Source organism: Lithobates pipiens, unplaced genomic scaffold (genome assembly GCF_037356315.1).
Source record: "Lithobates pipiens isolate NorthernLeopardFrog02 unplaced genomic scaffold, aLitPip1_a1.2 Scaffold_19, whole genome shotgun sequence".
NCBI classification, from domain to species: Eukaryota; Metazoa; Chordata; class Amphibia; order Anura; family Ranidae; genus Lithobates; species Lithobates pipiens.
The window spans coordinates 301,188,860-301,206,132 of record NW_027507764.1 but is presented as its reverse complement, the minus strand read 5'-3'; the positions used below and the strand labels follow the sequence as shown (position 1 = coordinate 301,206,132).

The following is a 17,273-nucleotide window of genomic DNA, read 5'->3' as shown; positions in this document are numbered from 1 at the left end:
GGAGCAGGGACAGTCTGCAAATCACTAGCTACTAGGTCCATAAAGGTCCTTTTAAGGACTGGTATAGGTGTACAGTATATAGGGTTGTACACGTATAATATACTTTCTTTCAAATATAGAAAGCATATTATACTTGACTGCTGTGCTGCTGAGCTGAGTGGTGACCGATTCTGCAGCTGTCTTTTATCAGTGTAGGGACTGAGGGACAGTTTGGTGTTTGGAGCACGGACAGTCTGCAAATCACTAGCTACTAGGTCCATAAAGGTCCTTTTAAGGACTGGTATAGGTGTACAGTAGATAGGGTTGTACACATATAATATACTTTCTTTCAAATATAGAAAGCATATTATACTTGACTGCTGTGCTGCTGAGCTGATTGCTGACCGATTCTGCAGCTGTCTTTTATCAGTGTAGGGACTGAGGGAGAGTTTGGTGTTTGGAGCAGGGACAGTCTGCAAATCACTAGCTACTAGGTCCACAAAGGTCCTTTTATAGGTGTACAGTATATAGGGTTGTACACGTATAATATACTTTCTTTCAAATATAGAAAGCATATTATAGTGCACTGCATGCAGTGCTGCTGACCGATTCTGCAACTGTCATTTCTCAGTGTAGGGAGGGACAGTTTGGTTTTTGGAGCAGGGACAGTCTGCAATTCACTAGCTACTAGCTAGCTACTATTAGGTCTACAAAGGTCCTTTTAAGGACTGGTATAGGTGTACTATTTGGTGTGCAGCATGTAGGGGTGTAAAATACGTATAAAATACTTGCACATATAGAATTATAGACTACATAGTATGGTGCATTTCCACTGCGCAGCATTGTGACTGCTGAGCAGTTCTGCAGCGATACTACAAAGAGTGACAAATGCAATTAGAAAAAAGTATTATAACTGGTGTGATAGACCACTGGCCCCCCAAAACGACAGATTGAAGTGGGGTGTTATATACCTTCTTCCACATATACTGCACTTCTCTAGAGACTCTAGGGTCATTTAAAAAATGACAGGCAGAGGAAGAGGCAGGCCCTTCTGCAGGGGTGGTAGGGGTAGGGCAGGAGCAACAGGCTTGAGCCAAAGGGGCAAATTGCAGAAGGTGCATTTGATTATGTCAAAGGACGCACCAGACTTGGTTGAGTGGCTCACTCAGCCTTACTCTTCTGCACCCTCCTCATCATCTTGATCTGCACCCTCTTCTTCACTCTCTGCTGTGTGCACCCCCAAAGACACTACCACCAACACCACCACCACTACCCTCCGCTTGAGTCACATGAATTATTTTCCGATCCATCACAAGACATTGCCGATGCGCAGCCACTCTTGGCATTGGATCATGAAGAGGAGGTAGCAACAACCGCCACTCAGCAGTCTGACAACAGTACCCAGATCAGTCCAAGGAGGAGGTTGGTCCCCGGTTTTGCTGCCTACTCCGAGATCTCTAATTATAGCGGTGGGGAAGGTGACGTCGATGATGACGTGTCTAGTGATGTCACGTGGGTCCCCACAAGAGAGCAAAAGGAGGGGAGTTCAGAGGGAGATATGGACCAGCAGATAGGGAGGAGAAGCAGGCGGAACTTAGATTGCACAGGAGGGACAAAGCAGACTGCTAATGTATCAGGAGCGAGGCATCAACCATGTACGGTCACATCTGGCGCTCCCAGGACGCCAGCACATGGCTCCGCAGTGTGGGCTTTTTTTTAACGTGTCCGCTGCTGACAATAGTGTTGCCAGCTGCAGCCTTTGCAGTCAACGCATAAGTTGCGGTAAGCCCAACACTCACCTAGGATTGGCCGCCTTAAGAAGGCACATGAGCTGCCATCACTGAGCCCAGTGGGAGCAACGGAACCCTCAAAGCCACACTCCAGGCTCCCACCATCCAGCCTCGTTTTCTACTTCTCCTTCTCCTCTCTCCTCACAATTGTCCTCCACTCCACCTTCCATCATGCAGTCCTCACGTTTTTCTGGAAAAAGGCAGGCTTCCGTGGGCCAAATGTTCAAGCGTAAAAAAATGATGACGCCGGATAACCCTCTTTCCCAACAGTTGACGGCTGGCTTGTCAGAACTGATAGCCTGCCAACTACTGCCATAAAAACTGCTGGACTCGGAGGCCTTTCAAAAATTTGTGGCCCTTGGAACACCACAATGGAAGGTCCCAGGAAGGAAGTATTTCTCACAGAAGGGCATCCCAGAGCTATATGGCCATGTTCAGCGGCAAGTGAATGTATCTCTGGCACACAGTGTCAGTGCCAAGATACATCTGACCACAGACACGTGGTCTAGCAAACACGGGCAGGGAAAGTATATAACTTTTACTGCCCACTGGGTGAACCTTCTGACGGCCGTCAAGTATGTAACCCGTGGCGCTCGTGTAGATTTGGTTTTACCGCCACGGATTGCATGCAGGCCTGGCTCTTCTTCTCCTCCTCCTACTCCATCCTTCTCCCTCTCCTCCTCGGCTGACTCCTCCTTTTGCGCTGCTAGTGTCTCTTCCGCTGCGCCGCCCAAGATCCCCAGAACCTATTTGACATGCCAGGTGAGATGTTGCCATGCTGTGCTGCGTCTGTTGTGCCTGGAAGCCAAGAGCCACACTGGCCCTGCACTCCTTTCAGCTTTGCGTTCACAGGCAGATCAGTGGCTAACACCGCTCAATTTGACAGTTGGTAAAGTGGTGTGTGACAACGGTGCCAATCTGCTTAGCGCATTGAAACAGGGCAAAATTACACACGTGCAATGCATGGCACACGTCTTAAACTTGGTTGTGCAGCGATTCGTTGTCAAATACCCCGGGGTCCAGGACATCTTGCGGCAAGCAAGGAAAATCTCGGCCCATTTCAGAAGATCTTACATGGCCATGGCTCGCCTTGCTGACATTCAGCGGCGACACAATCTGCCAGTCAGACATCTTATTTGCGATTGCCCGACGCGATGGAACTCAACCTTCTATATGCTTGATAGGCTTCTCCAGCAGAAACGTGCAGTTAACAACTACCTGAACAAACTCTGCAGCAGAACAAGTTCTGGGGAGCTTGGTTTTTTTTCACCGCGCCAGTGGCTGCTCATGCGCGACGCATGAGGACTTCTGTGGCCATTTGATTAGATCATCAAACTGTTCAGTCGCAGCCATGGCGCCATCAGTGACATCGTACCTTATGCCTTCTTTATGGAGCGTACATTGCGTCGTGTCATTGATCAAGCTGTGGAGGAGCAAGAGCAGGAAGATGAGGAAGTCGCAATGCTGGATGAATTCCCGGGGGGGGGGCTACTCTATCTGAGACAAGTCAACAACAGGAGTCTGAAGAGGAGTCAGAGGAGGATGGTGCCGGGGCGGATGAGGAGGAGCAAGAAGAGCATGCTTTAAACCTTTCTGGGATCCCTGTTGTTGTCCGTGGATGGGGAGAGGAGAACGAGGAGGACAAAATTATCCTGGATGATGAGCAGGAGCCAGGCCACCACACCGCTTCCAGTTTAGTGCAAATGGGGGTCTTCATGCTCCAGTGTTTTAACAGGGACCCCAGTATAAAAAACATAAGGGTCAAGGACCAGTACTGGGTGGCAATGTACTTAGACCCCCAGTACAAACACAAAATGGCGGAAATGTTACCACCATCACAGAGGGCTGTCAGAATGGAGCACTTACAGACCTTGCTTTGAGAAATGCTGCATTCTGCTTTTGCGTGCGCTGGCAGAGGAGGAATTCCCACTCCCAGAGAATGAGTTGCAGGTACCAATCCAACAGCGCCTGCAAGAAGAGGGTGGTTTGAAGATGTGTTGGTGACTTCTGATATGAGGTCATTCTTTCAGCCAACCCATCGACAGGTCTCATCCAGATCCAGCATCAGGGAATGCCTAGACCAGTGATGGCAAACCTTGGCACCCCAGATGATTTGGAACTACATTTCCCATGATGCTCAACTATACTGCAGGGTACATGAGCATCATGGGAAATGTAGTTCCAAAACATCTGAGGTGCCAAGGTTCGCCATCACTGGCCTAGACCGACAGGTGTCCGACTACATCGGGTTAACGGCCGATGTGGACGCTCTGAGAAGTGATGAACCCCTGGACTACTGAGTGGGCAGGCTTGACCTCTGGCCAGAGCTTGCTCAATTTGCAATGGAACTGTTAGCTTGCCCCTCGTCCAGTGTCCTGTCCGAAAGTACGTTCAGCGCAGCAGGGGGGATCGTGACCGATAAGCGCACTCGCCTAGCTCACGACAGTGTTGACTACCTCACATTTCTAAAAATGAATGAGGCATGGATCTCGGAGGAATTCAACACATGTGACCAGTAGACCATGTATATGCATAACTCTATAAACGATTTATTTAATCGAGCACACGGACCTTTTTTCTACCTTTGGCTCACTTCCTTGTACAAAAAAAGCACACCGTACTATATGCCCGTACCCTCCTGTTTGAAGAGGTTGAGCGGTGTCATATTTTTGGGTCCCTCAGCGAGTTGCTGGTATCAGTGCTGGTGTCAGTGCTCTCTATCTTGGTGCTGGTGTGGTGTCCGTGCTCTCTCTAGCACGGTGCTGGTGTGGTGTCAGTGCTCTCTATCACGGTGCTGGTGTCAGTGCTCTCTCTCTTTCTCGGTGCTGGCATCCATGCTCTCTATCGCAGTGCTGGTGTCAGTGCTCTCTATCACGGGGCTGATGTCAGTGCTCTCTATATCGGTGCTGGTGTCAGTGCTCTCTATCACGGTGCTGGTGTCAGTGCTTTCTATCACGATGCTGGTGTCAGTGCTCTCTATCTCGGTGCTGGTGTCAGTGCTCTCTATCTTGGTGCTGGTGTCAGTGTTCTCTATCTCGGTGCTGGTGTCAGTGCTCTCTATCTCGGTGCTGGTCTCAGTGCTCTCTATCTCGGTGCTGGTCTCAGTGCTCTCTATCTCGGTGCTGGTGTGGTCTCAGTGTTCTCTATCACAGTGCTGGTGTCAGTGCTCTCACTGTGCTGGTGTCAGTGCTCTCTATCACGGTGCTGGTGTCAGTGCTCTCACGGTGCTGGTGTCAGTGCTCTCAGTCTCTATCATGGTGCTGGTGTCAGTCTTCTCTATCACGGTGCTGATGTCATTGCTCTCTATCTCGGTGCTGGTGTGGTGTCAGTGCTCTCTATCACGGTGCTGGTGTCAGTGCTCTCTATCTCGGTGCTGGTGTCAGTGCTCTCTATCTCGGTGCTGGTGTCAGTGCTCTCTATCTCGGTGCTGGTGTCAGTGCTCAGTCTCTATGTTTTTTTACACCACACCAGTGCTGTGATAGAGAGCACTGACACCAGCACCGAGATAGAGAGCACTGACACCACACCAGAAAAGAAAGTATATTATATGTGTAGAACCCTATATACTGTACACCTATACCAGTCCTTAAAAGGACTTTTGTGGACCTAATAGCTAGGGATTTGTGTCGCTACAGTCTGTCCCTGCTCCACACAGCAACCTCCCCCCACACTGACAAAAGACAGAATGTAAAATGGCCGCCAGATCAGGTCTATTTATAAGGTAGGGGGAATGTCCAATTGTCCATGTGCTGAAATGTCTCAATTGGCTGTCCTGTACCCCATGATGGATGTGTCATCATGGGTCAAAGTTCTTTCACAATGTAAATGCATATGTCCGCCGTGCGAACAGCGCCAGAAGTCCGCCAGTTTGGCGAATCGCGTACATGCAAAATTCGCCGCAAACCGACCGCCAAGCGAACCGCAAGGCCATCCCTATTCAAGAGTATTATTTCTGAATTTACAAAATGCATGCTTGGTTACTTTAGGAATTTGTTTAAAGCTACAATTGAAGATGACAGTTTGGCGAGATTTTTTTGCAGACATTCTATCACTTAAAGTGATACTAAAGTCTCATTTTTTTTTGGGGGGGGGGGGTTTAAAAATAAAACATGTTATATTTATTTGCTCTGTGTAATGGTTTTGCACAGATCAACCTGGATCCTCCTCTTCTCGGGTCCCTCCTTCCTGTTGAGTGCAGTAACAGAAAACAGCTTGCTATGGGGGCACGGGAGCCAAGCTGCTGCTCTGTGTGTTCATTCAGACATGGAGCCATGGAGTCCCCTTTCTTCTGATTGGCTAACTGACTTTGATTAACAGCAGAAGAAGTCAATGGTGCCGCTGGTGTGTCTCAGCCAAGTGGGAGGGAGAGTCCCGGACGGCCGAGGCACTCATGGTTTGAAATGGGGTTCGGGTATTGGCAGAATAGGATACCACCCAAGTAAACCTAAATTGTTGCCAACATCCCAGAATTAAGGACCAAACAAACAAGGTACCTCCCCCACTACAAGGGACTTTAAGGGCAACTCAAATACATAAATATATACTTAAATATAAAGTTTTGTTAATACATTGCTAAAAACTTGGTGCATACATAACCATGAAATTTATAGCCAATATGTTAAAATATGAATTAGATAAGGCTGAATGTAGTATGGATGTTCTCCTAGTACTGTTAGTACATGGGCTCAGCAGTGTCCCTCCTAATTGCAACATTAATCAAGCAAAAGTGTGTAGTGACATAGTACAGAACGCTTTACAGAGGAACTCTGTAGGTTATACAACTACACACAGTGTACAGCTCATCTCTAAACCGGGGGTTCCACCTTAATGTTGACTTTCACATGACCACAGTTCCACCTGGTCCCAGGCATTGATGAGCGCGTACACGAGAGGAGAGGTAACCCCACGTGCAGTGCGAGTAGGCCCTGCCCACAAACAAGGCAGGAGCAGGGCTTTTTTTCAGGGGGAATTTGGTGGAACTCAGTTACACCACCTCTGGCTCAGACCCTTTGGTTCCTGCTTACCACAATCACTTGTAAACACAGAAGTCTGGTTTCTGTATTTACAAGTGACAGCTTTGCACTCTGTGTGTAACCCCCTGAACTCTGCACTCTGTATGTAATATAATCCTGGTATTTAATGCTCCTTTAAGACCCTCCTACTGTTCACACTATTTGATGTGATTTGGAGGGTGTGTGTGGGTGGAGGGGTTTTGGGGGGTCGTGGTTGAGTTCCAGCACCCATTGTTTGAGAAAAAAAATCTGGGCGGGAGATTTACTAAAACTGGAGAGCGCAAAAATCTGGTGCATCTCTGCATAAAAACAAGTTTCCAGTTTTTTTTGTCAAAGTTTAACTGAACAAGCTGAAGATAGAAGCTGATTGGCTACCACGCACAGCTGCACCAGGTTTTGCACTCTCCAGTTTTAGTTAATCAACCCCATGGTTAATACACTGGATATATGCACTATTATTAATCTTTTCTTTTATAAAGCTTGTAATATTTCTCTACTGGTGAGCATCTATATACTTCTGGTTAATGTTTTATGTGGGTTGCAGTAGTTTCTCTGCTCTTAATAACTTTGATTAGATTACTGGTTATTTCCCAGTTCACCGAGGCTATGCCCTGGGTGGAGTCACTGCCAGCATTATCAAACCTACTTTTGCATTTAGCAAAGGTTCTTGTTCTCTTATTTACCTACAGGCATAGCAGACTATTCTGTTTGGGGAGGGCCATTTGCCATAACCCCATCAAAAGAGGGTTACACCTTTTGCATTGCCATTCATTTTGGTGCTACCAGAATGCTTAGAATGCATGAAGGTAAAAAACCTTTAGCCTTTAGAACCATTTCAAACATTTGGAGCTTGAGGAAGAGGATGTTGCAGGGTCCAGCCTAACTGTTAATGACACCCCAATCGCAGATAGCATGTCACTATGGGAATGGTGCAGGTTTTCAGAGCATTTGGAATTGTGCAGATTTAAATGTAGCCTTATGCCCCATACACGCGGTCAGACATTCCGACGACAAAATCCATCGGATTTTTTCTGACGGATTTTGGCCCAAACTTGTCTTGCATACACATGGTCGCACAAAGTTGTTGGAAAATCCGATCGTTCAGAATGAGGTGACGTACAACCAGGGGCGGATCCAGAGTCTAATCTCGAGAGGGGCACTGCTATAAAATATGTTTTTTTGGGGGCAATTTATATGGGAAATGGCTGGTATTTGCGCTTCAATCATTACGGCACCATGGTTGTTATGGTGTCAGGATGATTGAAGCGCATTATTTCTATTAATACATTGTAATATAAAATTAAATGGTTCAACTCACCATAATGCAGAATCAGTGGGAGCCCTGAGGATGTCACTTGCCATGTCGCCTGCCACCAAATGTGGATTGTCACTTGCCACGTCACTTGTCACCAAATGCGGATTGTTACTTGCCACGTCACCTGCCACACATTGCGGATTGTCACTTGCCACGTCACCTGCCACACATTGCGGATTGTCACTTGCCACGTCGCCTCCTACCAGATGCGGATTGCCACGTAGCCTGCCACACATTGTGGATTGCCACTTGCCACGTCACCTGCCACACATTGCGGATTGTCACTTGCCATGTTGCCTGACACACATTGCGGATTGCCACTTGCCACGTCACCTGCCACACATTGGGGATTGTCACTTGCCACGTCACCTGCCACACATTGCGGATTGTCACTTGCCACGTTGCCTGCCACACATTGCGGATTGCCACTTGCCATGTAGCCTGCCACACATTGCGGATTGCCACTTGCCACGTCACCTGCCACACATTGCAGATTGTCACTTGCCACGTTGCCTGCCACACATTGTGGATTGCCACTTGCCATGTAGCCTGCCACACATTGCGGATTGTCACTTGTCACGTCACCTGCCACACATTGCGGATTGCCACTTGCCACGTAGTCTGCCACACATTGCGGATTGCCACTTGCCACGTAGCCTGCCACACATTGCGGATTGCCACTTGCCACGTAGTCTGCCACACATTGCGGATTGTCACTTGCCACGTCACCTGCCACACATTGCGGATTGCCACTTGCCACGTAGTCTGCCACACATTGCGGATTGCCACGTAGCCTGCCACACATTGCGGATTGTCACCTACTGTGTCACTTTTCTGCTAAGGTGGTCTTTTCTTGGGTCCCAGAGTGAAGATAGGCAGCAGAGAGATGATGCAATCTCTCTGCTGCACACAGCTTCATACACAGTGAGGGCGGAACTGGAGGGATGCAGGGCAGTGAGAGATGATGTCATCTCCCTGCTCCCCTGCCTGCTGGCTTCCTGATTGGCCAGCAGCCCTCCTAAGCCGCCCAGCTGCCCCCCCCCTCACCGTCCACTCAGCGCGGGTACCCGCGGAACCGGCCGCGATTGGACCCGCGGAACCGGCCGCGATTGGACCCGCGGAACCGGCCGCGTGGGTACCCGCGGAACCGGCCGCGATTGGACCCGCGGAACCGGCCCGCTGGTACCCGCGGAACCGGCCGCGATTGGACCCGCGGAACCAGCCTGCCGGTATTCTCGGGGGGGGGGCAATTGACCCGTTGCCCCCCCCCCCTGGATCCGCCCCTGCGTACAACACCAACGGCGGGACTATAAACGGGCCAGTAGCCAACAGCTTTCGTCTCGTAATTTATTCTGAGCATGCGTGGCACTTGTGCACTGTGCATCGGAATTGTCTAGACACGATTGGAATTTAAGGGATCGGATTTTGTTGTCGGAAAATTTTCGATCCAGCTCTTTGTGTGTCGGAAATTCTGACGAAAAAAATCCGATGGAGCCCACACACGATTCGAATTTCCGACAACACAATCCGATCGCACATTTTCTGTCGGAAAGTCCAACCGTGTGCACAGGGCATAATTGTTAATGACACCCCAATTGTGATTTGCATGCCATCACAGCAACACAAGTGTTATGCGCGTTTGCAGGATGTTTCAGAAACACGCAGCAAAGCGCACGTTTTCTGTGCTGGTTGCCTTGTGTTTGCAAATACTCAGTTCAGAAATCTCACACAGAAAACCACAACCACAGGCTCCTGCGATTGCTCGGGGCACACGGGGAACCGGGATCTGTGTGTGTAAACACACAGTTTCTGGTTCTCTGAGGGGAGAAGAGATAGATCATCTGTTCATACAAAGTATGAACAGCGATCTATCTCTTCCCCTACACAGTCCCCTCCCCCCTTCAGTTAGAACAATAGGGAGCACATTAACCCCTTGATCGCCCCCTAGTGTTAACCCCTTCCATGCCAGTAACATTATTACAGTAATAAATGCATTTTTATAGCACTGATCGCTGTAAAAATGGCAATGGTCCCAAAAATGTGTTAAAATTGTCCAACATATCCACCTTAATGTCGCAGTCCCGATAGAAATTGCAGATCACCGCCATTATTAGTAAAAAAAAAAAAATGATAATAAAAATGCCATTAAACGATTCCTATTTTGTAGACGCTATAACTTTTGTGCAAAAAAACGTAGAAGAATACATTTCAGCCTAAACTGAGGAAAAAATATATTTGTATGTATTTTTGGGGGGATATTTATTATAGCAAAAAGTAAAAAATAATGCCTTTTTTTTTTTTTACAAAATTGACGCTCTTTTTTTGTTTATAGCGCAAAAAAAGCGCAGAATTGATCAAATACCACCAAGAGAAAGCTCTATTTGTGGGAAAAAAAGGATGTCAACTTTGTTTGGGTGCAACATCGCACGACTGCGCAATTGTCAGTTAAAATGACGCAGTGCCGAATCGTAAAAAGTATTCTGGTCAGGAAGAGGGTAAAATCTTCCAGGGCTGAATCGGTTAATGACACATTTGTTGTGCACCAAAAGATGCTACAAATCAGCCAAAATGCATGACCGAAAAGGTTCTTGAACTACTCTGGGGGTTTGTCACGTGAATGGGCTGCCCTATGCACGCCGCGTGTTTATACATTTAAATGCACACAAATAAATCGTAAACGCATGTTTCCGCTATGCTCAGGTGTGGAATGTGTTTGGGAGGAGAGTTTTTAGGCTGCATGGATGACCTGGGAGGAAAGGTGAGGGTTAAAAACACTGAGCTTATCAAAGTCTCATGGGAATTGCGTCTTATCTAATGCTAATGCATCTTCTGTGAGTCAGGCTAGGTTCACATCTATGCGTTTTGCAGTGCATATTCAATTTTGCATAATCGCACTACAGTCCATTTAACATGATTTTCTATGGGTCATGTTCACATCTGTGAGTTTTCAACAGGTGCGTTCTTTGGGAAGAGTCAGGGATTATTTTTGTATTTTCATTTTTGGTTTCATAGATTTTAATTAAAATGCATCAAAAACGCAGTGCTTATATTTTTGAGGCATTTAAGCTGCGTTTTGCGGATTTATTCCACATGACAACAAACACCTCCCGAAAAATGCATACCGCATCAAAAATGCATGTGAAAAAATACGCATAACTCACTGGGAAAATGCATCAACCGCAACCTGAATAGGTATGAACCTAGCCTAAAGTCGCATAGCACCAAAGTTACAAGCAAGTTGCTCAACATAGTCTCACTAAAAAAAAATGCATGAAAATCACATTGCATTAGTGTGAACCGTAGCCTATATATATTTGTATATATTATATATTTGTGTTTATTATATATTTTTATATATGATTTATTTGTGTTTATTATATATTTGTGTACATGATATATTTGTTTATATTATCTATTTGTATACATGATATATTTATGTACATTATATATTTGTATACATGATATATTTGTGTACATTATATATTTGTATACATGATATATTTGTGTACATTATATACTTGTATACATGATATATTTGTGTACATTATACATTTGTATATATAATATACTCCAAAGACATGCTGGTAGGTTAATTGGGTCCCGTCTAAAACGGCCCTAGTATGTATATGTATGAATGTGACTTAGGGACCTTAGATTGTAAGCTCCTTGAGGGTAGGGACTGATGTGAATGTATAATATATATATATGTAAAGCGCTGCATAAGTTGACAGCGCTATATAAGTACCTGAAATAATAATAAATAATAATACATTTGTGTACATTATATATTTGCGCATATTATATATTTGTATATATATGATATATTTATGTACATTATATATTTGTATATATGATACATTTGTGTATATTGTATATTTCTATACATGATATATTTGTGTACATTATATATGTATGATATATTTGTATACATGATTTATTTACGTACATTATATATTTGTATAAATTATATATTTCTGTTTATTATATATTTGTATATACAATATATTTGTGTATATTATATATTTCTATATATATGATATATTTGTGTGTGTGTCTGTATATATATATATATATATATATATATATATCTATGATATATTTGTGTTTATTATTATATAGTTGTGTACATTATATATTTGTATATATGATATATTTGCGTACATTATATATTTGTGTACATTATATATTTGTGTGTGTGTACATATTTATAGCATATTTGTGTTTATTATATATTTCTATATATGATATATTTGTGTACGTTATATATTTCTACATATAATATATTTGTGTTTATTATATATTTGTATACATGATATATTTGTGTACATTATATATTTGTACACATTATATATTTGTATATACAATATCTTTGTGCACATTATATATTTGTATATATGATATATTTGTGTACATGATATATTTGTATATACAATATATTTGTGTACATGATATATTTGTATGTATATGATATAGATTATATATGTGCGTTGTGTTGAATGTGCCACGGTTGTACACAGAGCTGGTTGCCATGAACTGTTTGTGTAGCCCGCACAGCTTTTCTAATGTGGATTCAGGCTGTAGTGCTAACACTGGGCTGTTGGAGCTGTGCTACGCCTGGACTTGGAAGCCTTCCAGACAGGCAGGTTATAAATCTTGTGGGGTGTTTCCCTCTGTAACTCCCAGCCTCTGCTCCTTCTGGATGGTCACCTTGACCTAGCCTGCAGGGTCATGGCTGCACACAGCCAGGGGAAGGCACAGAGCTGCTGCTCGCACTCCATCCTTCACGTTTCCAGGGATTTCTCTTCCCCTTCCATTGTTTTAATTGGGATCTGATGCTTAGAAGAGCTCCTGGGGGTAGCAGGAGTGAGGTAATACAAAGGGAAGGGATCATGCCTGACGTGAGGGCTGGGAGGAGTTGGAGGAGGACTGCAGGCGGCTGATTCCTCCCTCATTTGTCCATAGGGTATGGATGATGGGACAGTTAGTGTTCACTGGATGCTAATGTAGTCTGTGTGAGTGGATGTGTGGTGCCCTGCCCCAGGGAAAAGCCAGCAACAAGTGGCCGCAGTGCCCCGGTCTGCATGGTGGAGGAGAAGACAGACTGGGCCACTGTGATGGCAAGCATGGACCAGCCCTGTATGGCTTTCTGTCCTTCCTCCTATGGATTATAATGTCAGGGATCTGTCTGTGTCTATACAAAGTGGAACATACACAGGATCTGTTACTAAGTGCCTCTGATCTTTGTTTCCTAACTCTTTTCTTCTAAAGTGGCCCCCGCTGCCTATGGAGGAGTCTCGCTGCTCATTTGTGCTTCACCCTGTGGAAATGCTTGGAAGATGAGAGCATGAAGTCTCCAGGATGGGAGCGAACAATGGCAAGTACGGCAGCGAGGGTGAGTGACACTGGCCACACAATACTCAGAGCTGGGGAAGAAGTGGAGGGGGAGAGCTCTTCCCTGCTCAAACTATTGTTTTACTCAGCGCCTGCTCTGCTGGCTGCAGCACACAGCTCACATTTACAAGGCAAAAACTTTCCATGTATACGCAGATCAGCGCTTGGGTCAAAGTGGACCTGTCATCTCAGGTCACGCCGAACTGTCACGTCTAATAGGCTGAGTGACAGAAAAACGGCTGCCAGACCTGGGAAGAAGTCTGTCTTCTGTCCAAGGGCTCATGTACACGGGGGCATTGAAAATACTCAAACTGATGCTGGATCTTGCTGCTAGCTTAAAACTACATGTAAAGGCTTTATACACATAAATGTGCGTACAGCGCTTAGAAGCGTTAGAATTCTAAAACAGATTTACACGCGTGCGTCTGTTTATTCACATATGTAAATGTATAAGGCACGCAAAAATACTCATCTTGCACACGGGATTTTAGCTGTTTTTTCTTCTACATGTCTAAACATTGTACAGGCATACTCCACTTTTAAGTACACAATGGGGTTTATTTACTAAAGCTGGAAAGTGCAAAATCAGGCTCACTTCTGCATAGAAACCAATGAGCTTCTAACCCCAGCTTGTTCAATTAAGCTTTGGTAATAAAGCATGGAAGCTCATTGGTTTCTATGCAGAAGTGAGCCTGATTTTTCACTTTCCAGCTTTAGTAAATAAACCCCATTGTGTACTTAAAAGTGGGGTATACCTGTATTACAAAGCTAAACCCTGCTCTGTGCATGGACATAATGGGGGGGATTTACTAAAACTGGAGCGTACAAAATCTGGCGCAGCTCTGCAGAAAAACCAATCAACTTCCACGTTTTATTGTCCAAGTTCAATCGAGCAAGCTGCAGTTAGAAGTCGATTGGCTACCATATTCTGCATGCTCCAGTTTCTTAGTAAATCCTCTCAATAGGCTGAGCTGCGTTCAGATCTGTAAAAAAAATAAAAATAAAAAGCTGTATGGATCTGAAAGCGGCATTTTATACCCATGTGCATGAGCCCTAGGAAAGACCTGAGCTGGGGGAGTCCTAATCCTTCTGTCTCCACTGGTGGCACATATTGAAACGCATGCAAGCGCTTTAAAAAAAACGCACTGTGCGTTTTCAAAGCATTTGGATGCATTTTTTTTTAACATGTGTGGCCAGCCTGAGATTGGAAAGTTGAAAGTTTGTCCCATGTTGCCACTCTTAGGCTGGATTCACACCTATGCAGTTTTAGTGCTTTTTGCAGATTTGCACTACAGAACGTGTTCCATAGGAAACCATGTTAAATGGACTGTAGTGCAAATCTGCAAAATGCAAAAAGAACAAAAAATGCATAAATGTGAATCCAGCCTTAAACAGCACACTCTGCATGTTTTTTTTTTTTTTAACGTGCCACAACCCACCGCAACACATGCGCTTCCGTCTGCACTGTGCTATTTAATAGCATTATTATTATTGCAGTTGTAGGAGGTTCAGAGGTAGAAAAAAACGCACAAAATCACCCTTTCGCCACCAGTGGAGACAAACTGTAAGGACAGTTGGCAGAGGTGTTATATTTTGAAGAAAGAGGTAATTTGCATGTACAGTAAAGTAAAGTAAAGCTGCAACCCATGCATCTGGCAGACTGGCAATGTGGTAGAAAATCAGTCAATATTGTTTATAAATTATAATGAAATATGTAAGTAAATATGCCTAAGGCTGGCCATACATGTTCATTGCTCTTGTACAATTTTCCTTTAGATTTACCAAAAACCATATAATATGAGCTCAAAACTAAACAATTTCCAGTTGTTTCCAATCAGGCAGGCCCTTGCACTACATGGTTTAAGGCAACTCTAAAAGAAAATTGAACATGTATGGCCAGCCTTATTGGGCATCTAAGATACAGTAGAGAGATTTTTGTTTGTTTTCTGTTTTTTTTTTGCAAATAGATTGTTCTCAAAGTGGAAATACAAGGGTATATTTTCTTAGTGTGTGTTATACATTTTATATCCATTTTTATTTATTTTGTCAAATAGCCAAACAGGTCTTAAAACAAACCAGGAGAAAAGTTACAATGTAAGGGACTCCAGTTCTAGTACTGTATAGGTTCCTGTACATGGTAGTAACATACACTCCTTCTATCTATACATGGTACTTTAGTGCATTGCAATGTGTATGATCAGCTGCTGCTCCCTGCCATCAGACTATTTTTATGGGCTTATTCTATGGTATATATATATATATATATATATATATATATATATATATATATATATAGACTTCAGGGGACAACAAACTCTGGTCACTGTTTTGTGATGCATATATATACCTATATATTTGTGGTATGTAATAGGAGGTGGTTCAGATGGAGGTGAATGTATGTATGAGTGGTAGTTGAAGTAGACCAGGAATGATTCTTGCTGGATCAGGGTACATTGCAGTTGGAGGCCACTAGGGGGCGCATGTGCATACCTTGGATAACTCATTTTTGATGGAGACTGGGGAACGGCCAGTGAGAAGAGAACAATGAAATGTTATTTAAAGGGACACTTAAACTCTAAAAAAAAAAAAAAAATCCTATTCAAGTATAGATTCTTAATTGAAAAAAGTACCTTCTTTTGTTCTCAGTATCCTCCAAATCTCCAAATTCCTTTGTGTTTGCTGCAGTGATCTGACTTCCTGTTAGAGGGGGATTACATTAATTTTCTATGATATCCGTATGTAGCACTGCGGCCACTCTCTTGCTCGCTCCTGAGATGGACTAGTGACAACCGACAATGAGATTTGTAGTGTGCGGTACACATGACTGTAACTGATATGCTTGCTTGTTCTAAACCCGGGGTCTCCAAACTGCGGTCCTTTGCTAGCCGTTATCCGGCCCCTGGGGTACTATTACTCCCGCTAACACCAACAATGGGGCAATATTTCTCACCTATACAAATGATGGGATACTATTCCTCGTACTATTGGGTGCACTACTCCTATTGGCCTCCAACCCTGAGGCCATATTTATTCTCACTGATGCTGGACCCAGGCCTGGGATAATTTCCTGCCCCCGCTGGCCACAATCTGGCCCTCCTAAAGTCTGAAGGACAATAAACTGGCCCTTTGTTTAAAAAGTTTGGAGACCCTTGTTCTAAACAAACAGAAGTGAGGGGCAAAGGGAGAAGGTAGGGGGCTCACAGAGGACTATACAAGGAGAGAGGAAAAGGAAAGGTAATAATAGGGTACACACAAGGGCATATTGTGTTTAGGGGGTGGGGGAGATCCACTTTAACCGCTTAAGGACCACCTCACGCCGATGTACATCGGCAGAATGGCATGGCTGGGCACAAGCACATACTGTACGTTGCCCTTTAAGTGCCCAGCCATGGGTCGCAAGTGCTCGCAACCCGGTCCTGAGCTCCGTGGCCGCGGGACCTGTGGACCTGTGGACCCGATCACCGCCTGTGTCCCGCGATCAGGTCACAGAGCTGAAGAACGAGGAGAGGTAAGTGTAAACAAACCTCTACTCGTGCTTCCTACTGAGGCTGTCACCGATCGTCTGTTCCCCGTTATAGGGAAAGACGATCAGTGATGTCAGACGCCAAGCCACGCCCCCCTACAGTTAAAAAAACCACACACACACACTTAACCCCTACACTGCCCCCTAGTGGTTAACCCCTTCAATGCCAGTGACATTTTTACAGTAATCAGTGCATTTTTAATTGCACTGATTGCTGTATTAATGCCAATGGTCCCAAAAATGTGTCAAAATTGTCTGATGTG

The 17,273-nt window shown here is 44.7% G+C and overlaps 1 protein-coding gene across 2 annotated transcripts in view; it reads left to right on the top strand.

Moving 5' to 3' along the window:
- Window positions 1-12,825: 12,825 nt before the first annotated feature.
- Window positions 12,826-17,273, top strand: part of FBXL7 (F-box and leucine rich repeat protein 7) — a 290,290-nt gene continuing 285,842 nt past the window's right edge. The window contains exons 1-2 of one of the 2 annotated variants that reach the window (XM_077492025.1): window positions 12,826-12,964; window positions 13,365-13,488. In XM_077492025.1, coding sequence (XP_077348151.1) covers window positions 13,455-13,488 — 34 coding nt within the window. In that variant the 5' untranslated portion in view covers window positions 12,826-12,964; window positions 13,365-13,454. Of the gene's footprint in view, window positions 12,965-13,014; window positions 13,489-17,273 lie in introns of those variants that run through there. The other variant, XM_077492024.1, reaches the window with a different exon arrangement.